Below are 27471 nucleotides of genomic sequence, written 5' to 3'. Positions count from 1 at the left end.
TTCATTTAAAGATATTTATTTTTTCTCTAAGTTATGAAAAACAATTATTTTTCTAAGATTTATTGAGGCTCTCCTCCTTTCATTTCAAGAAACAAAAAAAAAAACGATCGTTATTGATTTTAGTTCGGTGGTTATAGATTTTTATCGGTGTTGTTATCAATGTTGTCATTGCTTGCATCGCCTTCTTTGTTGTTGTTGTTGTTGTTGTTCTCCACCTTACAGTATTTTAAACCATCATTATGTGGATGTTCCTAGCAGACGAAAATGCCTCTCCTTCTAGTCTAGTACCACTTCAGACAACATTGGTTCGCCACGGAGACCTAGCTCCATGTTTTTGAAAGCTGTGTTGTAAAATTCTTTTGCTGTCTCATTTGTGTTTGTCGCACAGTGTGGTGTAATGATAACATTCGGGAAGTTGTGAAGCTTGTGGTCTGCTGGCAAGGGTTCAGGTGTAGTGACGTCCAGGGCAGCTCCTGCAATCCTTTCTGATTCCAATGCATCAACAAGAGCACTTTGGTCAATGATGTCTCCTAAATTGAAAAAAACAAAGTTAGTAAAAGAAATATATGACCCTCCGCAAAATCCAAAATTTTATTTAATTTGCTTTGCGGGAGCAACTGTTTTATCAAAGGTGTATCTTGTCGTGAATTACTCGAAATACGGATTAGAAAAACAGCCGACAACTGATGAAGAATTTCACTGGAAAAGTAGATATAAGATTGCCAAGATTTTGTCTCTCTCACCAAGGATCAGTGGCTATCGAACGCCGACGAAGGGAAATAACCCTGAAACCCGGGTCCGTTCGTGCTACAGATCATGGTGAGAGGGATAACTTCCCTTGGCAAACAGGACACAGTAGTGTGTCGATAAGCCAGCTGGAGGAGATGTCCTCCTGGGGCTAAAAGCAACAGTAACATCCACCCCTAGGGGTCAGCCACACTTAAGTGGCAATATACTACACTATATATATATATATATATATATATATATATATATATATATATATACTCTCTTTACTCTTTTACTTGTTTCAGTCATTTGACTGGGGCCATGCTAGAGCACTGCCTTTTGTCGAGTAAATCGACCCCAGGACTTATTCTTTGTAAGCCTAGTACTTATTCTATCGGTCTCTTTTGCCGAACCGCTAAGTTACGGGGACGAAAACATACCAGCATCGGTTGTCAAGCGTTGTTGGTGGGACAAACATATACACACACATACATACATATATATATATATATATATATATATATATATATGTATACATGTCTCTTAAAGGATAGAGCTCAAAATCAATGCATTGAAGATACTTTATTGCAGCAACAATTATAATAACAGAAACAACCACAATAAGCCAAACCTATGCACATTTCAATAGGGTACCCCGGAAAAATAAACCACATCATAAGATGTCTCGTAAAATATTGTAACAAATTACAACATATTACAACATATTATTTTGTTACAATATTTTACGAGACATCTTATGATGTGGTTTATTTTTCCGGGGTACCCTATTGAAATGTGCATAGGTTTGGCTTATTGTGGTTGTTTCTGTTATTATAATTGTTGCTGCAATAAAGTATCTTCAATGCATTGATTTTGAGCTCTATCCTTTAAGAGACATGTATACATATATATATACAAAAACTCAACTGTGAGTTTTTGGCTAAGACTGTTAACAGATACTATATATTTTGTAAAATTTGTTTTATAAAAGTATATATTTAATATATATATATATATATATATATATATATATATATATATATATATATATATATATATATACATATATACGACGGGCTTCTTTCAGTTTCCGTTTACCAAATCCACTCACAAGGCTTTGGTCGGCCCGAGGCTTGCCCAAGGTTCCACGCAGTGGGACTGAACCCAGAACCATGTGGTTGGTAAGCAAGCTACTTACCATACAGCCACTATATAATTCTTGTACAAAAATATTGTTGACAGTGACTTCAAAGTTTCGACCAGTTAAGCCATCGTAGGACTCCCGACGATGATTTAACACTTTGAAACTTCGAAGTCACTGTGAACATCTGACAGATTTTCGGATCAAGACACCCACATAAGCTGGATTTTCTCCGTTTTGAAGGTGATTTTTCCAATTTCTTTTAATTAATTAATTAATTAATTTTTTATCACGACGAAATAATAGAGAGCGTTGTCTTATGAAAAACATTCCTGAAGATTTAGTGACGGGACCAGCCTGGTTTCGGGCTATTTCTGCCCTTCCGCGGTACTAGACGCCTCGTCTGCTAGAGATGAATTTTTTTTTATTAGGATAATTAATATCGTACATACAGGGGACAAAACAGGACAATACAAACAATTATTGTTATTATGAGTTCGTATGATACTTAGTTTTTAAAAACATTGAATGATATATAATTAAAATTTGACTTTTTTTTTTGGTGGGGATTTAAACCTGATGGGCTGAAAAGCCCAGCGACTATACCTTTTGCTTTACCCATGAGGATTAAGCAGGGTCACTTGCACCCACCTTTCTTACCACAGCTTTCCATTTTTCTCGAACACACCTCGCGACAGGCATCTCCTCTCCAGCCCTATCTTGCTCTTCAGATGATATCTGAAGTATGTCAGCAAACCAGGGCCAGAGATGAAGGATCCTGGTACAAGTCCTTGCAATCTGGTCTTCCACACACACTCTTTCAACACTGCAACTGAACAGAGAAAACATGCCTCACCTTCCTTTCAGAATCCGGTTGGCGACACAATCTTTATAAACTCAGCTGATAGCTGTACTCTGCCTAGGTGTGACAACATGTGTTCAACGTAAATTATCAAGCCTGAAAGCTTCCAGCACTGTACAAAAGTGTGCTGGACAGTTTCATCATCCATCCTACATCTTGGATATGCCGTTGGTACTGACATTCCGTGCCTGGATAACTTATAGTGAACAGGTAAAACGTTCTTGTAGTACCACCAGGTCAGGGATTGTACAATTTGCCTTTCACTCTGAGGGAGAGGCCCTTTGTTACTATCAGAGGTGGTTGCTCTCTGAACTTCGCCCAGCCTATTCCTATTCTAGCAGCTATACTTTCGGAACAACCACCCCAGCTATTCACTTGGTCACCTCAGTAATGGAAATTGTCTACTACTTCTAGGGATCCCCCTTGGCACATGAGGGAGTTCAAGAATAATTATATGACCACTACAACAACTCCATTACTGTGGTCATTTGAATTGTTAGTAATAGCAGTCAAATCTTAAAAAGTAAGTTCACACTCAATTATGTAGCCCAACATATACAAAAGAGAAGCAAGAAAGATAGGATGATCACAACTGATTTCCTCTTGCAGGTCTACACAGTCAGCGCTGACTTGGAGCTAAAGCAATAACTACGGATCAAATACTTTACCTACAATAACACCAGCAACAACTATTAGTACGACTGCTTCACTTCTACCACCACCACAACTACAACTACCATCACCATCACCACCACCACCACCACCATCACTACTACTACTACTACTACGACTACTACTGCTACTATTACTACTACTACTACTGCTACTACTACTACTACTACTCATTAGTATTATAGCAGGCCAATGTCTTTCATTAAGTCATTTCACTCTGTGTTCTCTAAATCAATGTTAAAGAAACCAAGACATAAAAACTTCCTATAAAATCCTTGAAACTTCGTATAACTATATACCAGTAATTAACCCTTTAACTGCCAGTCCAATATCATTAAATTCTTCACCACTCGCCATTCCTTCTTTTCAAAGATCATCACTTCATATCTTCAAGTTCCAATATCAAATCAGATATTTTATTACTTGTCTATTTTTGTTTGTCATACATCCATAATTATTAGTGACAAGAAATTGAAGTACCTACCTCTGGCAATATTGATTAAAGTTGCAGTCTTCTTCATTACGTCCAGTTCCTTGTGACCAATCAAATGATATGTTTGTGGTGTTAAAGCACAGGTAATCACAACATAATCACACAATGGTAACAATTCTGTGTTCTTTAATTCAATGTTAAAGAAACCAAGACATAAAAAGTTCCTATAACTATATACCAGTAATTAAATGCCGGTCCAATACCATTAAATTCTTCACCACTCGCCATTCCTTCTTTTTAAAGATCATCACTTCATATCTTCAAGTTCCAATATCAAATCAGACGTTTTATTACTTGTCTATTTTTGTTTGTCATACATCCATAACTATTAGTGACAAGAAATTGAAGTACCTACCTCTGGCAATATTGATTAAAGTTGCAGTCTTCTTCATTACAACCAGTTCCTTGTGACCAATCAAATGATATGTTTGTGGTGTCAAGGCACAGGTAATCACAACATAGTCACACAATGGTAACATGTCCATTAAGCTACTATAAAACTGAGCATCCACTTTTGCTTCTTCTTCTTTGGATCTGTCGAAGAAATTGATTGATTTATTAATTGTGTATTCTAACACCAATGCTAATTAGTCTCTGGAATGTGTGTTTGAAGAAGAGTATTTTGTTCTTACTGTTTTGCATCTATTTTTAGTATTGTAAAGGATGAATTTACTTCTGGAATAAGAGTAGTGTTTGCAGTTAGAAGCACTTCCTACTGCAAAGATTCAGGTAAGATTCAGGTGTGGATCTAAGGGAAATTACCGTACGCTAATTTTCTATTCTTTTTTCACGTTGATATTAGCTCACAGAATCCTTAACATGCCGGATAAAATGCTTCGTGGCATTTCTTCGGGCTTTACTTTCCTAGTTGGGATTCAGGGTCGTTGAAATAAGTACCAGTTGGCACCGGAGTCGACGTAATAGACTAGCAACTCTTCCAAAATTTCAGGCCTTGTGCTGATAGAGTGGAACTTCGGATTATGAATTTAAATCATTCCTGAAGGCCGTCCTTCAATCGAAATGTTCGTAAACCGAAACTATTTTACTCACAGGCTTTTGTTTAACAGATGTTATCTGAGGAAACATTACGATATTTAAAGCCCGTCAGCACTAATTTCAAATCTCTTCTTCCTTCATCTCTTCCTCGCAAGAGGCTGCCGCTATCACTATTTCTGTGGGTATTTAAAGTTGTCAGAACTTTGCGGATTTTAATGGCGTCTTTCGAGCAAATCTATAGGAGACATTTTATGTGACTCACCAGTGGGATCTGGCTTTAATGAAATTAAGTGAAAACAATGTTGTTGCTCCAGATATCAGCAAAGCCTTCATCTGTGTTTGGCATGCAAAAGTCTTGCCAATCTTCCCATCTACAAGCTACACCTATGTCTCAACTCTTGGATTGGCAACCTTCCATCAGATCGCACTAATATGGCAGATGTTTATGAAGCCTTCTCCACCCCACTCTCAGTCAATATTTGCATTCCCCAGACTTCAATTCTGGTCCCCACTCTCTTCCTTCTGTACATAAGTAAACTATTTGCCATCATATGCAACAACATCGATTCTTCATTCCTTTCTAACTGTCTCGACCCATGCATCATCCACATACAGCCTAGATACTAGATGCCTCACCTGTATTAATTTTATGAACTGAGACCTTGCGAGTATCCTCCGGTGGAGACCATGCTAACCTTTTCTTTTTTAAAAGAACCCCCACCAAAATGACTCAAGCACTTCTCATACCACCGCACCTCTAAACATGAGTGGCACTTAAGAATGAGCTTTCACAGTTGCCCCAAATGCTGGGTCCCATTATCACCAAGGTTCTCTCCTGGCAAAAGCACATCATTAATATAGTTAGGATCACATCTCAATGACTAGCCTTTCTCTTTGACCCGAAAGATATTTCAGTCTTCAACTGTTGCTGACACGTTACAAGGCTCATGTAAAGCCCACAGTGGGGATACTGAACCCATATGTCGTTTTGCACAGCTGCTTTTCATACAGATATTTCATTGCCACTAGTAAAGGACCATTCGGTTAATTAGCATTCTATCACTAGTGGATGCACCAAAACCTTTGATCCTAAGGATTACTATTTCCTTTCTCTCTTTTCTATTGCTGGTATAATAGTCTCTACACTTCGGAGCTGGCTGGTCTCGTAGCCCCACCCACACTGTCCACCTCCATACCACTTGTTCCCCCACTTCTCATCACCCTTGCGGCACTAACCACGACGCCCAATTCTTCATTCAAGAACATTGGCTCTCTGAAGTCTCCTCCCCACTCATGTCTTCACTGCAGTTTCTGACCTTCAATAGTTTAAACAGAACACAAACAATATCTATCTAACCAGTCTTCGAGCGCCTACAAAAATCATGTGTATTCCTCTTCCACCAGACTCGGAAAGTACTAAAAATCCATGCATCTATCCTTCAATTGACTTGTCTTAATGTCCCATACACAAACCTACTTCAAACACTCATCTTTGTCTCCTTTGATGATACAGTACCTTCATTTCAAAAGCATGAGCTCTGATTGCCAGCTTGTAGCCAATGGTTCCCATTCCAATTATGCCAATCGAATTTCCTGTGACGTCATGTGCCATAAGTTCTGGTGGAAACAAATTTTTTTTCAATGTTTTCGGAAAATATTCAGCACCTGAAGAAATATATATACATATATGCGTGTGTGTGTGTGTGTGTGTGATTATTCAGTTTTATTTCAAGATTTCTTGCCAATACAAAAAGAGCCAGTTTCTAACCTAATTCCAAGTCTTCTTCACTGGAATTTCAACATCAACAACAGGGTATTTTTGTATGCATATATATATGTATACGTGCAGAACTGTATGCTTTGTTTCATGTATGTCTTCTCATGCATATACATGCATATCTAGACATGCGCATATATACTAAAATGATAAACTGGAAAGTTTTACAGATTTTTGCAGTTCGAGTAATGACTGCTTTGATGATCAATGTTACTATCATCTTGGAGCTTTCTACTAACATATCCATGAATAATCTTCTGCTCATCCTTTCATCTGATGATAATACGTTGCGGTAGAGTCCTGCGACTTCTTTGAGCATGTATTTAAGGTTATCAGACAAGGAATACTGCTCAAGAAGCTGCCTTCCAAGTTTTATAATGTTATCAGCCTCATGTATGCAAACTTAGCCAAGGGATGCACTTCGATACTTGTTGCCGAATGAATATGATACAACTCCGCGCACGTATATAACTGATGCCATCATTTTGTGAAAATTTCGTTGAATTCGAACGCGTAGTTTTTAAATAAAATAAAAAGATGTTACGTCGCTAATAATTTGAAATGCAGAAATGTTACAAGTATCTAGTGGTGAATGAAAACATATCTTACAATGACACCTGTAACAAAACACGTGTCACTAAAGAATATTACAACAGAATAAAGAAAATTTGAACCTCAGAAATCTCTGCATTCAATAAAACAGTGTCCCACAATGCGTTTGCAATGTCAGTACTCATACCAACATTTGGGCTGCTTGATTGAATGCTTAATGAGATCCAAGTCATTGATGTGAAAACCCAGAAAATACTAACAAGCACACATAATTTCCACATAAGCAGTGATGTAGACTGCCTCTACCTAAAACAAAAACAAGGCAGCAGAGGCTTAACATCGATCCAAAATACCTTTGAATCATCATCATCAGCGGACGTTAAACGATGATGATGATGATGATGATTCAAAGGTATTTTGGATCGATGTTAAGCCTCTGCTGCCTTGTTTTTGTTTTAGGTAGAGGCAGTCTACATCACTGCTTATGTGGAAATTATGTGTGCTTGTTAGTATTTTCTGGGTTTTCACATCAATGACTTGGATCTCATTAAGCATTCAATCAAGCAGCCCAAATGTTGGTATGAGTACTGACATTGCAAACGCATTGTGGGACACTGTTTTATTGAATGCAGAGATTTCTGAGGTTCAAATTTTCTTTATTCTGTTGTAATATTCTTTAGTGACACGTGTTTTGTTACAGGTGTCATTGTAAGATATGTTTTCATTCACCACTAGATACTTGTAACATTTCTGCATTTCAAATTATTAGCGACGTAACATCTTTTTATTTTATTTAAAAACTACGCGTTCGAATTCAACGAAATTTTCACAAAATGATGGCATCAGTTATATACGTGCGCGGAGTATAAAAAAATCTTGAGGCTCTGTAGACCAATGCAGAAACTACGACCTTTTACCAAATTCACGAATACTTTCAGTTTCAAATTATTAGTGAGGTGTAATTAAAACTCATGTAAAGAATAAAATACCAATTTAATTGTTTTATGCACATTTTGAAATGAACACACAGTATTATAAACATGGAAGAAATAGAAATAAACAAATAAACAGCGTTCAAAAATGATTGGTGTGCTGGTCAGCAAGGGATATATGAAACTTTGTTCGAAAAGGTTGGTCCATAGAACATGCTCATTTCTGGATCTCCTCTGATGTTATACCACGAAATACATCCACTGTTGCCTACCACAGTTCATCCTTGCTCCCAAATTGGCATCCATTCTCATTAACTTATTGCTTTAGAATACTCCAGAAGTTTTCTACTGGGTTTTAGTCGAGGAAACAGACAAACCACTTCATCTTTTGAGGTCCACAGAAGCCTAATTATTGCAGATACTTTGTAGCTTTCTTTTCTGAGTGCAAGGGTGCATTTTTTTGTCTTGAAGGTGATCCTTTGTTTTTTTTTAACCAAGGTTCAAGGTGCTCCTTCAGAAAGACTATGTAAGCGTCTGCAGTCATTTTAACACCGTCCGGTACTTTTCAAGGACCAACCATAATACCTCCAATATCTGCCCAAATCATTCTACCTCCTCCCCTTTGCTGGAGTCTGAAGCATTGATGACGATCTCATCCAGTTGAAAAGTCTGCACACACTCTTAGTTTATTATGTTTTTTTTCTTTACATAAACCGTCAGAGTTGCCCAGTCTGAATGGTCGACTTTTTCGATTAGAGCTAGACTTTCTAGTCGTTCTAGCTCTATATTGACCTTGTTCAACGCCGAAAATGGCACATTCCGTTTCGTCGATGAAATATAATTTCTTTCCTGTAACATCATATGCTACTTTATTTGATTTAAATAATTTCGGCTTATCGATTTGTCTCCATGTTTCTTCATTTACGATAGTGATGTCACTACCCGTGTCTAATAGCATTTTGACACTAGTGGTTTCGATTCTCACCTTGATGAATTTTCTGTTCGTTGTACAAACTTTTTTCTCTGATGACAAACTATTTACCTTTTCTCATTTGGTCCAATTTTTCGTCATCTTAGTTCTGCAGTGCAATTTAATAATGTGTCCTATGTTTCCACAACGAAATCACTTCGCTTTCTTGAACGGACACTCTTTTCTCAGGTGCCTACCATCACATGCCATACATGAGTTTACCTCCTGATGCATATCGTGTTTTTATTCGTCTTCCGACTCTTCCAGACTGGGTTTTTTTGGTTTTGTTTTCCAGACTGGTTTTTTTTTCTGCGTTGGATTTCTTCTGTGTCGTGCCTTACTTTTAATATCCTATCGCACTCTTCTGAGTTTCTGGAGAGTTATTTTCTGGTTCATTTCCAGCCTTGCAAGAAGTTTCGTTCTGATTTCTGCGTCCTTTTTAGCAGTAAGTCACTGAGCAAAAAAAAATTTGTTCAAATCTTCGTTAATATGCCTCGAAGGTGACTCCTTCTTCCGATGTTGAAGAGAGCAAGGCCAATTGAGGTGAAATAGTTCTGTTATAGTGTTGTGATATGACACGAACATTTCTGTAGTGGTCAGATGGCATGGGGGCCAAGCCTCGGACGAATTTTAAAGATGAGCAATGTTGATGGAATATTTTCCACATCGTACAGATGATATAGAGCTCAAAGCGGCGGTGGAGGGAGCAAAGCCTGAGCTTTTTGAGTCGATCCCAATAGTCAAGGCTTGTCATGTCATCCTCCACAGACCTCCGCCAAGCAGTTCATTTTAAGATAGATACGCGAGTAAAATTACTAATAGAGAAACGAAAATAAACTTTGGAAACAGCAACGCCACCATAGGTTACGTAGAAACGATGAACATGTTTTCAAGGGAGATAATCAAAGAGCGTAACATTGTAATACTTCATGAAAAGTAAATATAACAAATGAAAAATCCTTCAAGAATCCATAAAAATTCCCGGATCACTACCAAAATTTCATCATTTGTTCCTTGTGTCATTACCACCTTTTCCTGCAAGTTTCATCAAATACCGTTCACAACTTTTTGCACACAAACAGACAGACGGACAAACCAATGGCGATGAAAACATAACCTCCTTCCTAAGCGGAGGTAATTATAATAAGGGCTTAGAGAAAAATGTTCTAACCTATATAATTTTACCTTAATCGGTCTTCTCTTTTATATGCTGGCCATTGATAAAATTTTTTTCTAAAAAAGTATTTTTTCCTCTATTATTGTATTTGAAAAATTTCTTCACTTCGGGACAGCTTAGCTACCTAACTGTTATGGCGACCAAACACATTTGTGACTTATTTTAGTGGTGAGACGATTTAGCGTCTATTTTTCAGCATATAGGCCAGTGAATAAGAGTAAAAAGGGAAAAGTAAGTAAAGCACATAATAAAACTCAAGAAGAATATAGAGCAAACTTGAGCAATAAGGTATTAAGAATTATTGAAAGGAGGTGAAATAAATCCCATCGTTTTTTATGTGTTCTAAAAAGTAAAAGGAATCATTTACTTACACTGAACTATTTTCCTTGACATTGCCAATAATAGTGCCATACCAAAATTTGCAGCAGCTCCTCCATCTTGGATGCTATGACCAATCCTAATGCCACGCGATTTAGCCCATTCAGTGTCAACACTATCAAAACCAGCGCCAATGAAGCAAATAATTTTAAGATTTACTAACTTTTCAAGGAATTCAAAGAATTCTTGGTTTCTCTTTAGGTTCGAATTTACATACAAGCCAACAACCTTCTCACAGAGTGAAGGATTTTGCTCCAGTTCTTTCAGAGTCACCACATTTTGATTACGGAATACAACATTGAAGAAGAAACTCTTCAAAACAGGCAATTTTTCATAAAGATGTTCACAAAAATTCACTACCAAAGCCATGATATTGCTGTTATTGAGAATGAAAAATATTTCACAAACAATTGAAACGGTTGAACGATTAAGAAACTATATATGATAAAGGACCAATTATTTTCTAAATTAATCTTTTCTTTTCTGTCATACAAAATTAATGGACCTTCTATTGGGCAGTAATCTACACTGTCTGACTATCCTCATAGCTTCCTTTGAAATAGAATATAATTTCACAATTTCTTGTTTTGTTTAAACCATAGAGACAGAAATAAAAAAATTATCTACGATGTAAATTGATTTTTAAAATATACTTCTTTATCTTTCAGTTAGTCATACTTCATCACAGATGACACAACATTTTCGGAATGCAGACTTGACGTTACATGTTAACAATGCTTTATATTGTCACCCTTCCCTATTATAATTACTCTAGTATATCCATGCCTCACCAGGTAACATATTTTAACACAAGTGAAATGTGACACAAAGCTTTACATAATCTGTATTAGGTAAAATATATCTCTTTACTGAGTGGAATTTAACATGTGCATAACATGTGTATATCTGGAAATGCTGGAATCACACACACACACTCACACAAATCGTCTGATATAATTTTTATGCAACCCTTGCAAAATTATCGTCAGTCAACTTTCAAGAAAAAAGAATACTGACCCAACTATTAATACTGTCCCAACTACTAATCCAGCATCGTTGGGACCAGGAGAGTACCGAATTAGTGATTTCACCTGATTAATGATTGATTAAGTATGTTAGGGTAGGTTAGGTAAAATACCCTGTAAATTGGTACAAGTTGGTTAATAAGGGAAAGGGTAACATCAATTTTAGTGAAATTTTAATGAAATCAAATGAAGTTAAATGAAATTTTAATAGAACTCAGGTAAAATGAGTGGTAAAGTACTGGTACACTAATTCTGTTGATGTACACAAAGATCGTCACTGAGGTGAGGGGATTTCAAGATGAACATGTTTGAGTCATTCGGGAGATCAAGTAAATTCAAGTCAACTTAGCGAAGTGGGAAGACAAATACTGGCCAAAAAGTCCAGAAGACCGACAGCTCCAATACCAAATAGGTCGATCTGCATGGATGGTATAGATCACTGGCCCCAGTACATGGAAGGCAGCAAGGACAGATGCAAGAATAATTTGAGGGAGATTTGGCTGCCGTTTCTTGCAAATCAAATGGCCATATAAAAGATCCTTCGTTCACTATTGGCAAGTGACGAGCTGCAATCTTTATTTTGGCAAAGAGAGTGGGCGGGTGTTACTGATTGCCTGGTGGTGGTGGTGGCGGCGGTGGTTATTGACTGACCCAGATTGTAGTCAGTATTTTACTTTTCTGCAAAGTTGTCTGGCGAAAATTTTGTAAGGGATGTGTAAACTCCCAGTCAGCAAAGAGATATATTTTATCTAATGCACATGATAAAAGTTCGTGTTACATGTCACCTGTGTTAAAATATATTAACTGATGAGGCATGGATATACTAGGGAAAGATGATAGAATATAAAACATCTTTAATATGTAACATCACGTTTGCAATTCCAAAGATAAAGGTGTATATTTCAACAAACTTTAAAATATTCTCTTTCAAAATAAGCTATTAGTATTCTGCAGGGTTCTCCTTTATGGAATGTCTGTTAATTTTGTATGACACAAAAGATTAATATAGAAAATAATTAGTTCTTTATTACTTGCAGTTTCTTATTCATATAAACATTTCAGGAGCTTGCGGAATAACAGCAATATCATGGCTTTAGTAGTGAATTTTAGTGAGCATTTCTATGAAGAAATGCCTGAGTTTAACAGTTTTTTCATCAATGTTGTATTCCGTAAACAAAATGTGGTGACTCTGAAAGAACTGGAACAAAATCCCTCACTCTGTGAGAAGGTTGTTGGCTTGTATGTACAATCGGACCTAAATGATAACCAAGAATTCCTTGAATTACTTAAGAAGTTAGTAAATCTTAAAGTTATTTGCTTTTTTGGTATAGGTTTTGATGTGGTTGACATTAAATGGGCTAAATCGCGTGGCATTAGGATTGGTCATAGCATCCAAGATGGAGGAGCTGCTGCAAATTTTGGAATGACTCTATTATTGGCAATGTCAAGGAAAATCGTTCAGTGTAAGTAAATGATTCCTTTTACTTTTTAGAACACAAAAAACGATGGGATTATTTCACCTCCTTTCAGGAATTCCTTTTCTTTTTTTTTTTTGTTCAAAGTCTTGCTCTATAATTTCTTGAGTTCTATTTTGTCTTTTAGTTATTTTTATCCTTTTAACTTAATTCTCTCTTTCCTCATTCTCACAGACTTACATCAATTTTCCTTCTCCCCACTCTCTCTCACGCGGGCATACACACACACACACGCACACATACACATAATCATTTTCCCATGTTTAACTCTCATCAAAGTCTACCTTCACATAATTATTTGGCATTTGATTCTTTCACCCGCACGATTTTCACCAAGACAAAAAACTCAAATTTTTTGCGTGGAATGAAGCACCCTGACTTCCTAATATGCTTCAAACTCTTTATTTTTGTTCAGAGAAAAAAGGGTGGGGACCGGACCCCCTTCCTCCAATCTGGAATCATTGGAATTTTTTTTTTTCTTTTGAATGAATTCCGGTGACCTAATATGCTACAGGGACCAGACCCCCTTCCTCCAATCTGGAATCATTGGAATTTTTTTTTTTTTTAATGAATTCCGGTGACCTAATATGCTACAAAACACTTTTGGGGTCCAGAAAACGGGGTGGGGTGAGGTGGAAGCCTCGGAAATTTCAACCCCCACCCCCATTTATCTTTTCACCCACACGACTTTCACTAAGAAAAAATAACTTGGATTTTTAGCATGGAAACAAGTACCCTGACCTCCTAATATGCAGCAAATCCCTTATTTTTGTTCGGAAAAAAAGGGGTGGGAAAACCCTCGGCAATTTCACCCCACCCTCATTTTCAAATATTTTTTTGCTATTTCTTTCTTTACCCATAATTTTAGATAACATTTTACAGAAATACATTTTTGAGAGAGTGTAGATTACATTAGAATGAAAATTCAAAGAAGTTTGAAATGAATAAGTGAAAATGCAGAGTTTATAGAAGTTAGTGGTACCGAAGTCAGTGGAGAGATAACGAATGCTAAATAATTATTATTAAAAAAACATGTTAGTTTGTGGGATGCTCCCTGGCACAATCGAGTCTTTTAGGATTCTCGTGCGTTTGGCAATGCATGGCTTGCAATGTTTCATCCCGTTGATATAGGGACCTGGGTTCTCGAGTATTTTCCATGCAATCAAGTATGGTATCCTTTCATCTCTTATTTGCCAGATATGTTTGGCCAGCGATGTCACGTATCTCCTTTCCAGGACTGTGAAGGAGGACAAATGATTGGAAAGATGCTGTTTGATAAAATTCCCAGTGCATCCCACGAGAACCCAGGCCCCTACATTAAGGGGACAAAACGGTGCAAGTTATGCGTTGCCGAACACACGAGAATCCTAAAAGACTCGTTCGTGCCAGGGAGCATCCTGAACTCCAGGACAGAGATATTCAGGCCATGCCTGCACACCACACTTGATTCCACCTATGCCTAACTTTTCTCTCAAGATGTTTATACTCTGTTGAACATGCACACTGACGTTGCACATCCAGCGAAGCATACTGGCTTCATTTCTTTCAATCTTACGCATGTCCACGGCTGTCATAGCCCATGTTTCACTGCCATGCAGCATAGCTGTTCGCACACAGGCATCAAACAATCTGCCTTTCACTCTGAGAGAGAGGCCCTTTGTTGCCAACAGGGGTAGGAACTCTTTGAACTTTGCCCAGCCTGATCTTATTCTCACAACTACACTCTCGGAGCATCCACCTCCACTACTAACTTGGTCACCTAGATATTTACTACCTCTAGCTTGCTTCCCTGGAAATTGATGGAGTCTATTTTCTGCACATTTTCAGTGATTATCGTACCTGTGCATCTTCTACATACAAAAGTTACTTTCCCTGTTAACCATCCTCTGATGTTGCAGCACCTTTTATGCGTCCAAAGCTTGCACTGAGTGCATCTTATGGGGTTTCTACCTACACCTTTTCCACAGATTGAGCAGGGATTTGTGATTTGTCTGCCTTCCTACTTACTAAGACTTTGGTTTTTGCTAGGTTAACTCTAAGGCCCTTTGATTCTAGACCTTGCTTCCATATCTAGAACATCTTACATATAAGTATCTATGTATGTATATCTTTATACAGGTGTCGAATATTTTCCGAAGACATTGAAAAAAAATTTGTACCCACCAGAACTTATGGCGCATGACGTCACAGGAAATTCGATTGGAATAATTGGAATGGGAACCATTGGCTACAAGCTGGCAATCAGAGCTCATGCTTTTGAAATGAAGGTGTTTTATCATCAAAGGAGACAAAAGTGAGTGTTTGAAGTAGATTTATGTATGGGACATTAAGACAAGTGAATTGAAGGATAGATGCATGGATTTTTAGTAGTTTCTGAGTCTGGTGGAAGAGGAACAAACCCATGACTTTTGTAGGTTTTCGAAGACTGGTTAGATAGATATTGTTTGTGTTCTGTTTAAACTGCTGCGGGAAAGATATGAATGGAGAGGAGATTCCAGATAGCTAATGTTCTGTAGATGAAGAAGTGGAAATCGTGGTTAGTGCAGGGAAAGAGAAGGGGTTTAATAAAGGTGACAATAGGTGGGGAGACAAATGGTACGGGGGTGGGTAGTGTGGATGGGGCTACGGGACCAGCCAGCTCCGAAGTTCAGAGGCTATTATAGGGGCGATAGAAAAGAAAGAGGGATTGAATATGATGGACAACGTCATTATTAACGGATGTCTCTACAATCTTAGAAATGTTAGAATTGGTAGCAATGAGACAAAAGCTGGCTGATCCTTAGGGTCCCTTTCTTTGAATGGATAACACTGAAGCATGCCTGCAAATGAGAGTGAGATATTAAAGAGTTTGGTGAAAACAAGAGAAAGTTTTGGGATGCATTGTTTGAGTGTAATACAAGGGACATCATAATGTTATTGTTTTTGTTGTGGGAGTCTAGCCAATTCCTGATCGAGCAGACCTATGATGGTAGGAGGTATTTCAAGTGAGATTTGACTGTTATTTTTCGCTGATCGCATAGTTTTGTAAAGGTCCTCTTATAGATGGTCCGCTCTGCTCCACATAACTTCTTGATTTAAGGACCTCTAAAATCTTTCAAATAAGATAAACCTGGATGGCATGGGGAAATCAATCACATATACTATATATGGTGGTTGTCCACTCGTGACCCAGGAAGACTGTCACTGACCACTAAGAAAATGTGCAGTCAAACAAAATTGTACTTTACACTTGCGGATCCGCTTGTGACTAATGAGACCAGGTCTTGATAGACGTACACGTCTGCAGTATCTGCAGACGAAACTTTACCCATTCACTCCACTGGTGGTGTGTTTTCTAACAGTTTGCTTAAGTTCAGCATTCAAGATGCGTGTTTCTTCAAAAATTCTCATTTCTTCCTTTTCTAGTTCCTTTCATTGGTGGCGATGACAAGCATTGCTTTCCTTTGTTGACTTTCCACATCTTACAATCCTTCAACAAGGATTTTATACAATCCTTGAACCGTAGTCTCAGCATCTGTTTAGGGGTCCTCTAATCAGTCATCCAAACAAGGTGTCCAATCCAACTTTTTGGTGCTTGTGCACCATCGCTTCAATGCTTAGGATGTCGACACTCCTCAAGACTTCTCAGGATGTTTACACCCCTCAAGACTATCTACAAGGATCTACCAACATTCAGAACTTGTCGCAGACATCTTTGATGGAAGCGTACAAGGACCCTTACATGATGCTTGTAAGAGTTCATATCTCATACAGCATGCCTCCTACATCTCCTCTACTAAAATGAAAGCCACACTGAGGTTCAGATAGGACGTCATTTACAAGATATTTATTCAGGCGAGAAAGAAGGATTCTTGCCAGGACTTTGCCAGCAGCTGACAGTTAAGCAAAACCACTACAGTTGCCATACATTATTTTGACTCCCTTTGCTTTATAAAGGGAATGGATAAGTGAATCCTTCCAGTCCTTAGGGACAGCACCATCCCTTCAGACTAGGTTAATAAGCTCGTGAAGCTACCGTATGATATAACCACTGCCAAAGCGCAAGAAATTTGCGTAAAGTCTGTCTTTACCAGGTGCTTTACCAAGATTCAGCATATTGCTGTTACCGTATCCGGTAAGTTTGCCGCAGGAAAATTCGCCTCAGGATTTTGGGCCATAGGAAAGTTCGCCGCATAGGAAATTTTGCTGCAAGACAATTTCACCGAAAAACAGATGAATTGTCCCCTTGGTATATAATTGTTTCAACCAACCTATCTATTATATTATTAGAGAAACTAATAAGAAGGGGTAAAGTAATTTCTTAACTCATTTAAAATTTCTTTATTCATTCGACAATATTTTTATGTGTAGCCAACCCATTACAATGGTCTATCAAGTGGGAACTAGCAGAGGTGATTTGAAATTAGTTAATGATCTTAACTTTGCTTATAGGATAGATAGAATATATGGTGAAAAAACATATTGGAAACATGAAAATAGAGAATGTAAAGTAAGAATGCATACCGTGCTGGAAAATGATAATTTATCTATATGGGAAAACTACATTTTATTTTCCTAGATGAGATTCGAAACCGAATCTAAGAATTTTCGCTCACCTGATATACTGCTATTGGTTCACCTGGCAGGAAAAATTTCTTTGTCCTGTCAAATTGATGGATGAGTTTCCGCTTGACCTCCGACCTGGGTTGTGTCACAGAGAGTTCAGATGGACAACAGGTGACCTAAATAGGTAGAAGCCACTTTTATAATGGTATATCCATCCTTCTAGCTCGAAGAGGCCATTATAAATACGAGCTCCCATAGACACACGCCAGTTAGCCAGCAGTGAGCAGACGGTCAACAGAGTGATCTGAGAGAGACAAGACAGTAGCAGTTGCAGACCACGAATAGACAAGATAGAAAAACAACACAACAGAATGACAAACGCACACACAGACACAAAATAGGGCTTTGTACTATCTTGTCACATCAACTTTCTCTTTCCTCTGTTTTTACTTCGCCGACTCGAAGTAGTTGGCAACTTTATGTAGCGGCATATTTGTTTCAAGTATCCAACAAAGTAAATGCAGCTGTGATCAAATAAATAATGTAAACTACATCCCTATTCTTTCTTCAATGTTTTCCTTCGATGCTGTTCCATCACACCAGCATCATGATATTTTACAGCAATCTCAAGGAAGTCTGCAACGTTTGGCATTCTATTCTCGCCAGCTCAAGCCAACCGAGACACGCTATAGCACTTTCCGCGGAGAACTGTTAGTGATTTACCTAGTTGATAAATACTTCTGTAATTTTCTCAAGGGAAGAGATTTCACTATATTTACGGGTCATAAACCTCTTACTTTCGCCTTACATTCAAATACTCGCCTAGAGAGACACGGCATCTTGATTTTATCTCGCAATTTTCTAGCAATATCCAGTATATCTCCGGCTCTCGTAATGTAGTTGCTGATGGTTTATCGCGTCAACCAATCTGTTTGTTGTCATCTACGTCTTTGATTGACTTGATCGCATTAGCTGCTAACCAAATTTCTTTAGCTTCATCTGCTGAGTTTGAAAATTGTAAATTCAACCACCTGCCTTTGTCGACTGCTGACAGATATGTTATGTGATGTTTCTACAGGTTCACCTCGGCCTTTCGTTCTTGAATCTCATCATCAAATTATTTTTAGCACTTTGCACACTTTGTCGCATGCTGGCGTAGCGGCTTCAGTAAAACTTATTACGGCTCGTTTTTTCTGGCCAAATATGCAACAGAATATTACCGCTTGGTCGCGTTCTTGTCTGCAATGCCAGCGCTTAAAGTATACAGATATGTTCGTGAAGCTCTCGGCATCTTCGAAAATCCGAACGCTCGTTTCCAACACATCCATATTGACTTGGTTGGTCCTTGGCCAGTTAGTCGAGGATCCACTTATATACTTACATGCATCGGCCGCTTTTCACGTTGGCCTGAAGTCATCCCTCTAGTCAATATCAATGCAGAATCAGTGGCGCATGTCCTCATATCAGGTTGGATTTCACGTTTTGGTGTTCAATTAAAGATTGCTACTGAGTGGGGGAGGCAATTCAAATACCAGCTTTTCCAACAACTTTCAAGCGTCTTAGAAGTTCGCCATATCCGGACGACTAGTTATCATCCAGTCCCGAATGGCATGGTGGAACGGTTCCACTGTTAATTAAAGGCGTCGTTGCATGTCTATCCTGGTCTTCGTCGATGGAGCGAATACCTGCCTGTTGTTCTATTGGGTTGTCGCTCATCAGTGAAAGAGGATTTAGGATACTCTCCTGCTGAGCTTCTCTACGGTTCACCATTACCTCTACCAGGCGAAATGTTGGCACTTATGGACTTATCTGCTCAAGATCCTGCATCTTATGTACATAGACTGCAAACTTACTCCACGGATCTTCCACCGATGTCTTCTCGACATCAGACTGCTCCTGCTGCTGTTCCAGCAGACATTGCTACTTGGACTCATGTGTTCCTTAAGGATGACTCTGTGAGTGGTCCTCTCACACAACCATATAAAGAGCCCTATCGTGTCCTTGCACAAACACACAAACTCCTCACCATAGAGATTCATGGTAGAAAAGAAACAGTGTCTATCGACAGGATGAAGCGCGCTTTTTCTGAGGCCCTCACTCCAGAGCCAAACATTCCCCTCCAATACAAACCGCAACAAACTACAAGTACTGCACCCATGCAATCACCACCTTCCAAAGCGCATGCACCTTTCCCATCATCAACACTCGTCACGACGACTCGTAACTGTCGTTGTGTACACTGAACAAAAAACTGTGCAAGATTGTATATTTAAACTTCCTTTTCGTGCATCAACTTTTGAACTGTTTTGTTGTTCCACTTCGCATGTGCTTTCATTTTGTTCTTTGAAATTGTTATGTTGCTACATTTTCTGCTTAGTAGTAAACACTTGTACCTTAGCTCGGCTTTCTTTCCAGTCCTCCACTACAGAGTGTTAACTTTTTCGACTGGTCGTCGGAAACAGGAGTATCTGTAACGAATCCTACTGGAGAGAAAGGGGATTAAACGAGAGTTGCGTTTCCTACTTCGCTATAGGATGTTCTGAAAGATGTTGCAACTTCCAGTAGGAATGCCGACAGGTGGCATTACCGTCGGTTGATATAAAAAGCGAAGTACCGCGAAATACTCTCTCTTCCTCTTCTTGCCTGGCTTATTCTGGCACATTAGCTCTTCACCTGACCGCCCGACATGTGCGGTCACACACAGCTAACCTGATGTTTCGGACTTGCAACGGCGAGTTCTATATTAGCAGCCTTTAGATAAAATAACACGTTTGTATATATCTACCCTGTTATTCCATACATTCGCCTTTGTACCACTCAAGTTGATATAAATATAACATGTATTCAGAACCTGTCTTAACTTCATTGCTTGCCATGCATAACACCACAACATAGAACACGCCATTCGGAAAACCCACAATAAAATATTCAAACAATCTTAATAAAATGTTCCCTCATAGTTAATTGTCTCTGGATATAAATAATCCTTCAGAGAATTTTCAGTAAAAATATATTTATAAGGCATATATATTATGTTGCTTTCTTTTAAAATGCCTTTTTTTATGGCAAAGGCGCAGTGGTTTATTTTTATTAGACCTGCCAATATGAACACGAAACGAAAAAGAAAATTACAGAGATGTATTTGCAGAAATGAATAGAGCGTTGAAGGCACATATTAGCCATCCAGGAACACATACTAATAAAATGTTTAAGAGGTGTTTCTGTATGGATATAATCGAAAAAAAAAAAAAATATTAGAATACAGTTATTTCCCTTGGATGAAGTTGGCTGGAAGTTACTTCCCTTGAACAATAAATTTTGATTTAAGGTAAACTTTTTAAACAATTTTCAAACAATTACGAACAGAAAGATTTAACAGAAATAAAATTCGAATTGTTTGTTTTTTCTTTTTCATTCTCGTAAACTTTATGAGTACTGTAATAAAATGCATTAAAGTGTTTCCCTCTTGATCCATTGCATTTAACTGCGCTTTGAACAGTCAATTCTGAGCTCTAAACGACCACAATGAAACATACATAGGAACTAATAACATATACTTGTGTTTATCGTGATTCCCCCCCCCCCCCCCCAAGTAGGAAGCTTTAACATTTTTTTTTAGCTCATTAGCATTTTTTGCTTTATACAAACACAAATTAAATGTTTTATTTCAAAAACATAATGTTTTAGGAGTTAGTTATTGGGTTTCATGGTCCAATATTGGACGTTACTGGCCAGAACGGTCACAGACAGAAAACGTTTGAACATGAGGGTGTTCAGAATAACCGGAAGCTGAACAACAACAATTATAGAAACTTATGGGTAAAAACGCCCAAACGATGCTTGTCATTCTTTCAGCCTGTTTTAAAAAACAACAAATATAAAATTAAAATAATTTCTTCTGTATCAGCCTCGATGAATATGAGGTTAACATCATGAACTAGCGACTACACGACTGAGTTCAAACTATACAGTTATTGAGCAATTGTTTAATCTCAGGTCAGCTCTAGTTCTGCAGACATCAGAACAAAAATAATCCATCTCTTATTCAGACAGTATGTTGATAGTTACATTATCAAGTCTGTCCTTTCCCTTTTAAGATACTACAGTGACAGAAATTTGGCTGTAGTTCATAACAGAGCAAGCAATAACACACAAGATCTCTTGGTCGCATTGTCTCACATTATTGAAGTATGTGCTTATGCAAGAATTGTATCTTTGACTCAAGTGTCTGCCTACTTGACAACACAAGTTCCATATTTGAATTTTACCAGAGTCTTTGCACTGGAAAGTGCTCCTAACTGCAAACACCACTCTTATTCCAGAAGTAAATCCGTCATCAGTTATAATACTAAAATTAGATGCAAAATGATAAGAACAAAATATTATGCTTCAAACACACATTACAGAGACTCAGTTTCTTCTACAGGTCCAAAGAAGAAGAAGCAAAAGTGGATGCTCAGTTTTATAGTAGCTTGATGGACATGTTACCATTGTGTGACTATGTTGTGACTACCTGTGCTTTGACACCACAAACATATCATTTGATTAGTCACAAGGAACTGGACGTAATGAAGAAGACTGCAACTTTAATCAATATTGCCAGAGGTAGGTACTTCAATTTCTTGTCACTAATAATTATGGATGTATGACAAACAAAAATAGACAAGTAATAAAACGTCTGATTTGATATTGGAACTTGAAGATATGAAGTGATGATCTTTGAAAAGAAGGAATGGTAGGATTGTGAAGAATTTAATGATATTGGACTGGCAGTTAAAGGGTTAATTACTGGTATATAGTTATAGGAAGTTTCAAGGATTTCATGTCTTGGTTTCTTTAACACTGAATTAGAGAACACAGAATGAAATGACCTAATGAGAGACATTGACCTGCCTTAATACTAATGAGTAATAGTAGTAGTAGTGTGGTGATGGTGGTATTGTAAATAATGTGTTGGATCAGCAATTAAGTTGACAGCAAAATTTGAATTCAGATCATAAAGATGGACAAAATGTCGCTAAGCATTTTCCCCGGCATACTAACAATTATGCCATCTCGCTGCCCTTCTTCATTTTTATACAGTAAAAGACAACTGTGAGAATGTTATTCATAAATGTTTGCTGTGTGTGGTTGAGAGGTTGGTCTGCAACTGCATGGTTTCAGGTTTGACCCCACTGTGCAGCAACTTGGGTAAATGTCTTCTGTTGTAGTGTTGACTTGTCCAATGTCTTTTGTGTAACATTTGGTAGATGGAAACTTAATGAAAGTAAACTTAGCAAAGACTAAAAGTGGAAATCAGTAGGAGAAAGGTCTGGGGAATAAAAAAGCAATTACACACAAGATCTCTTGGTCGCATTGTCCTTTTATCCTTAATTGAACACTGAAATACAAAAGAAGAGTGGTTCCTGAGGACATGAGATAAAATGTTCGTGTTTGAGATGTAGAAAGGAGATGGACAAAAGTATCATACAGAGCATCAGTTGTAAACTACAGGGGTGTAGTAGAATTACAGACAGGCTAATGGAGAAGGTAGACTTCATATGTGACAGCTAAACAAGAACAACAAACACTAAGTTTATACATGAAATAGATTCTCTCAAATGACTCCCAAGAAGTACTTGATACCTTTTCTTACCTAGGTGACCTAAGAGCTAATTACCAGTGGAGGTGTGTGTTCTGTAAAAATAATGATTTCAAATTTTGGCACGAGGTCAGCCATTTGGGGGTGGGAGATAAGTCAATTACATGAAGCCCAGTACTCAACTGATACTTATTCTATCAACCTTGAAAGAATGAGAGGCAGAGTTGACCTCAGTGGCATTTGAATTCAGAACATAAAGACAGACAAAATGCTGCAAAGCATTTTGCTCGGTGTGCTAATAATTCCACCAGCTTGCTGACCAGAGTAAGAACAGGTTACAAAGTTCAATCAGTTTCTACATCTGGTGGCTACAAACAATTTCTCTTTTAGAGTGAAGGGAAAGTTATATAACACTTGAGTATGAAGTGCAATGCTGCAGTGAGACGCACACCTAGAGTACAGAAGATTTGCAAAAGTGAGCATGCTCCACTGGTACAATGTTGGAATACATGAATGAATATGCATTAATGAACTGAGAGAAAGACTGAATAGAAGAGAAATCAGATGCGGTATGTAAGAGAAAAAAATTGTATTGGCAAGAGAAAAGATTGTACTCACGAGAGAGAAGATTGTGTCGGAGCATGAGAGAAGTCTGCAGTGACATACAGTACTGGAAAAGATCTGCCTCATTATACAGGAATGTAAAACAAACATTAAAATGAGAGCAAATCTCTTTATTTCTCACTGTCTCCTCATTCACACTCTCTCCTGTTTTACTGTCCCTTACTACTTTTGTAACTAGGTATAGTATTAGATCTACATGATCCTCTCATCTCTTCAATACCCTCCCTCCTATTCACTGAATCATTCCATATGAGTAGCTGGGCCCTGTCAGAACTTAATTCCTACTTCTACCATATCTATCAACCTATCTCTCTCTCCATCAACACAAGGTGATTAATACACTGAAGCACAAAGGTTATTCATATGCAGAACTGCAGCCACAAGTACATTGTAACAGTCTGTTTTAAATGTTCAGTTTCTTTTTGAACAAACCTTATGTGTGTGTACATATATGTGCATATATACATATATATCAGGTTGAGTAAAAGGAATTTGTACTGGAATTTTGCAATTGTCTGATAATACAGATTTAGACTTGCCCAAATGCATCAATAAGTTAACATTGGTATTTTTTTCACCGTTGTTACAATCATCTGAAATGGACCCGTCAAAGCGTGATATTTGAGAAAATTTGCTATTCAACTTCTAAAAAGGACGTAAAGCAGCTGAAACTGCTTGCGATATCAATGAAACATTTGATGAGGAAATGACCAGTGAATGGTCAGCTCAAAAATGGTTTAAACAATTTCGTAGTGGAGACCTGAGGCTTGAAGATCTCAAGCATAGTGGACGCCCATCTGTCATTGAAAGATCCATGTGAAACTACTTGAAAACAGGCAGAACTTCAAGTTAGCCAGAAAACTACCTGCAGCCATTTGCATGTGATCAGAAAATCAAAAAATCTTGACAAATGGGTACCACACAATTTGAATGAAAATCAGAAAATGCGCAGATATGTAATTTGTTTGTTGCTTCTCTGTAAACAGACTGATCCATTTCTCGGCCATATTATAATTTGTGGATTCTGTACAATAATAAAAAAACGTTCTTCACAGTGGTTGGACCAAAAACCTACCCTAAATCCGAGCTCTTCAAAAAGAAGGTTATGGTAACTGTTTGGTGGTGTACTGCTGGACTCATCCACTATAATTTCTTAAAACCTGGAAAAACCATTACTGCAGAAACATATTGCCAAAATGACAAAAAACTGCTACTCCTCCATCCCAGACTGGTCAACAGAAGAGGGCCAATCATTCTTCATGACAATGCTCGACTATACGTTTCACTAAATGATGCTCCAGAAGTTGAGGGAACTTGACTACAAAGTTCTTCTCCACCCAGCTTATTCCCCAGACCTTTCTCCTACCGACTACCACTTTTTGAAGCACCTTGATGGCTCCCTGCGAGAAGAGTTCAAAAATCAAACCAATGCTGTAAGTGCATTCAAAGTGTTCATCAGTTCCAGAACTCCAGATTTTTATGTTACTGGAATAAACAAACTTGTAACTCATTGGCAAAAATCTGTTGATTGTAATGGTACTTACTTTGATGAATAAAATTTCCACATTGTTGAAATATATTGTGATGAATTTCATGTTTCAAAACGTTGCTTACTTTTTACTCAACCTAATATATAAATAGATACATACATACACACATGTATATATATATACATAAATGCTTCTATATGCATACATATATCTACCAAAGCATTGGTGTGGGTTCTGGTGCCACATAAAAATCACTGATCATGGTACCACGTAAAAAGCACCCAGTACACTCTGCAAAGTGGCTGGCATTAGGAAGGGCATCCAGCAGTAAAAACCAAGCCAAAACAGACTAGGGAACCTGGTGCAGCTCCTGGTCTTGCCAGTTCCTATCAAGCTGTCCAACTCAAGCCAACATAGAATACACATGTTAAATGATGATGATGATAATGATATAAATACACATATGCACACAAACACACACACACACACATATAATGTAGGGAGGGAAAAATCCAAGCTGTATCCTCTTGAAGCACATCATCTTATTCCAGTATTACAATCCAGAATGTAGTTGATGTAATTGTATTATTTGATTCTCTGAAGAATTTCTAATAGGAAATGAAAAATGTGTAATGATGAATAAATAACACCGAAAATTTTTTCCAACTTCCTGTTTTGATATATATTTACATATATATATATAACAACAAAATCAAACAGACATACACAAGATGTGTATACTGTTAGTTAGTTCGTTGAGTGGCTGCGTTTTTTTAGGTGTAAGAGAATATATTATCAATGTCCCTGAAAGTAAGTCATAGACAAGCGAGACAACTCACATCAAGCCCCTTTGTGTGTGTGTATGTATATATATTTCTATTTCTGTCGCACTATCACTGCCTCTTTCTTTTTTTATTCTTCCAATTTAGGAGACATCGTTGACCAAAGTGCTCTTGTTGATGCATTGGAATCAGGAAGGATTGCAGGAGCTGCCCTGGATGTCACTACACCTGAACCCTTGCCTGCAGACCACAAGCTTTACAACTTCCCAAATGTTATCATTACACCACACTGTGCTACAAACACAGTCACCATGAGGAAAGAAATTTGCGAGACAGCCTTCAAAAATATGGAGCAAGGTCTTCATGATGAACCTATGGTATCTGAAGTGATACTAGACTAGAATGAGAGACATTTCCATCTGCTAGGAACACCTGTATAATGATGGTTTTAAATCAGTAAAGGAGGAAGAAGAGGAGGGTATCAACAACCAAAAGAAGGTAACACTGGCAATGACAACATCAATAAAAATCTTTAATCGTTGATAAAAATCTATTAATCATTAATAAACAATGAGTTTTTTCTTCGTTTTTATTGTATTTTTTTCTTTGTAAATTAAATCATAGTAGACAAAAGCAGCAATTTTTAGGTAGAAAAGAGAAATCAGCTAACTTAAAGGACTTGAACAACATATGCATTTTTGTCAGAGGACTGAGATATGTAGCACATTGCTGTGCTCGAGAAGGCCCACCCATCACAACAGAACTGAGATCCTAAAACCAAGGTGCCACATAAAAAGCACTGGTGTGGATGCTGGTGTCATGTAAAAAGCACTGGTGATGGTGCCACATAAAAAGCACCCACTAGACTCTGTAAAGTAGTTGGCATTAGGAAGGGTATCCAGCTGCAGAAACAAAGCCAAAACAGACTATGGAGCCTGGTGCAGCCCCTGACCTCACCTGCTCCTGTCAAGCCATCCAGCCCATGTCAGCATGGAAAACAGACATTAAACACTTGTATATATACCTGCCATATACATTTAACTCCTGTTTTGCTCAATAATGTTAGCAGGTGCACAATTATGTAATCAGTATTGCAGTCTCCCTAACTATATAAATAAGAACTATTATGAAGTACTTGTCACCAGCAACAGAGATTAACTAACTTTTCATTTTTCCCACACAGACTGTATTTTCTGAATTTTTCAGAGCAAAATTTACAGCCAAAAACCACAGGTCAATTGATACACCTGGCAACTTTGAAGGACTAAAA

General features: G+C 37.8%; 3 protein-coding genes across 3 annotated transcripts; 1 reads left to right on the top strand and 2 right to left on the bottom strand.

The window, feature by feature from the left end:
- On the bottom strand, nt 1-18048 carry LOC149131620 (glyoxylate reductase/hydroxypyruvate reductase-like). The gene is made up of 3 exons (XM_089338220.1): nt 17775-18048; nt 3889-4431; nt 1-530 (listed from the first exon to the last, which is right to left on the bottom strand). The coding sequence occupies exons 2-3, from the start codon at nt 3923-3925 to the stop codon at nt 277-279; spliced, it is 291 nt and encodes a 96-aa protein (XP_089194346.1). The 5' UTR covers nt 3926-4431; nt 17775-18048; the 3' UTR covers nt 1-276.
- Nucleotides 3996-11411, bottom strand: LOC128250355 (uncharacterized). Its single transcript, XM_089338657.1, has 4 exons — nt 10673-11411; nt 6405-6558; nt 4253-4431; nt 3996-4021 (listed from the first exon to the last, which is right to left on the bottom strand). The coding sequence occupies exons 1-4, from the start codon at nt 11046-11048 to the stop codon at nt 3996-3998; spliced, it is 735 nt and encodes a 244-aa protein (XP_089194783.1). The 5' UTR covers nt 11049-11411.
- LOC106882290 (glyoxylate reductase/hydroxypyruvate reductase) lies at nt 12625-26785 on the top strand. The gene is made up of 4 exons (XM_014932910.3): nt 12625-13167; nt 15298-15472; nt 22151-22329; nt 26349-26785. The coding sequence occupies exons 1-4, from the start codon at nt 12792-12794 to the stop codon at nt 26600-26602; spliced, it is 984 nt and encodes a 327-aa protein (XP_014788396.1). The 5' UTR covers nt 12625-12791; the 3' UTR covers nt 26603-26785.
- The last annotated feature ends 686 nt before the right edge of the window (nt 26786-27471 follow it).

This window comes from Octopus bimaculoides, chromosome 20 (assembly GCF_046866305.1).
Source record: "Octopus bimaculoides isolate indiv1 chromosome 20, ASM4686630v1, whole genome shotgun sequence".
Taxonomy (NCBI): domain Eukaryota; kingdom Metazoa; phylum Mollusca; class Cephalopoda; order Octopoda; family Octopodidae; genus Octopus; species Octopus bimaculoides.
Note: the sequence above shows the minus strand (reverse complement) of the source record. Positions and strands in the feature narration are given on the sequence as shown.

Coding starts and splice junctions, on each gene's coding strand:
- LOC149131620 (XM_089338220.1), bottom strand. CDS start 3,925: ATGAAGAAGACTGCAACTTTAATCAATATTGCCAGAG. Junction 531..3,888: donor TTTAATCAATATTGCCAGAG/GTAGGTACTTCA, acceptor TTTTCAATTTAG/GAGACATCATTGACCAAAGT.
- LOC128250355 (XM_089338657.1), bottom strand. CDS start 11,048: ATGGCTTTGGTAGTGAATTTTTGTGAACATCTTTATGAAAAATTGCCT. Junction 6,559..10,672: donor GTCAAGGAAAATAGTTCAGT/GTAAGTAAATGA, acceptor ATATTTCTTCAG/GTGCTGAATATTTTCCGAAA. Junction 4,432..6,404: donor GCTTTTGAAATGAAGGTACT/GTATCATCAAAG, acceptor TTTCTTCGACAG/ATCCAAAGAAGAAGAAGCAA.
- LOC106882290 (XM_014932910.3), top strand. CDS start 12,792: ATGGCTTTAGTAGTGAATTTTAGTGAGCATTTCTATGAAGAAATGCCT. Junction 13,168..15,297: donor GTCAAGGAAAATCGTTCAGT/GTAAGTAAATGA, acceptor ATCTTTATACAG/GTGTCGAATATTTTCCGAAG. Junction 22,330..26,348: donor TTTAATCAATATTGCCAGAG/GTAGGTACTTCA, acceptor CTTCCAATTTAG/GAGACATCGTTGACCAAAGT.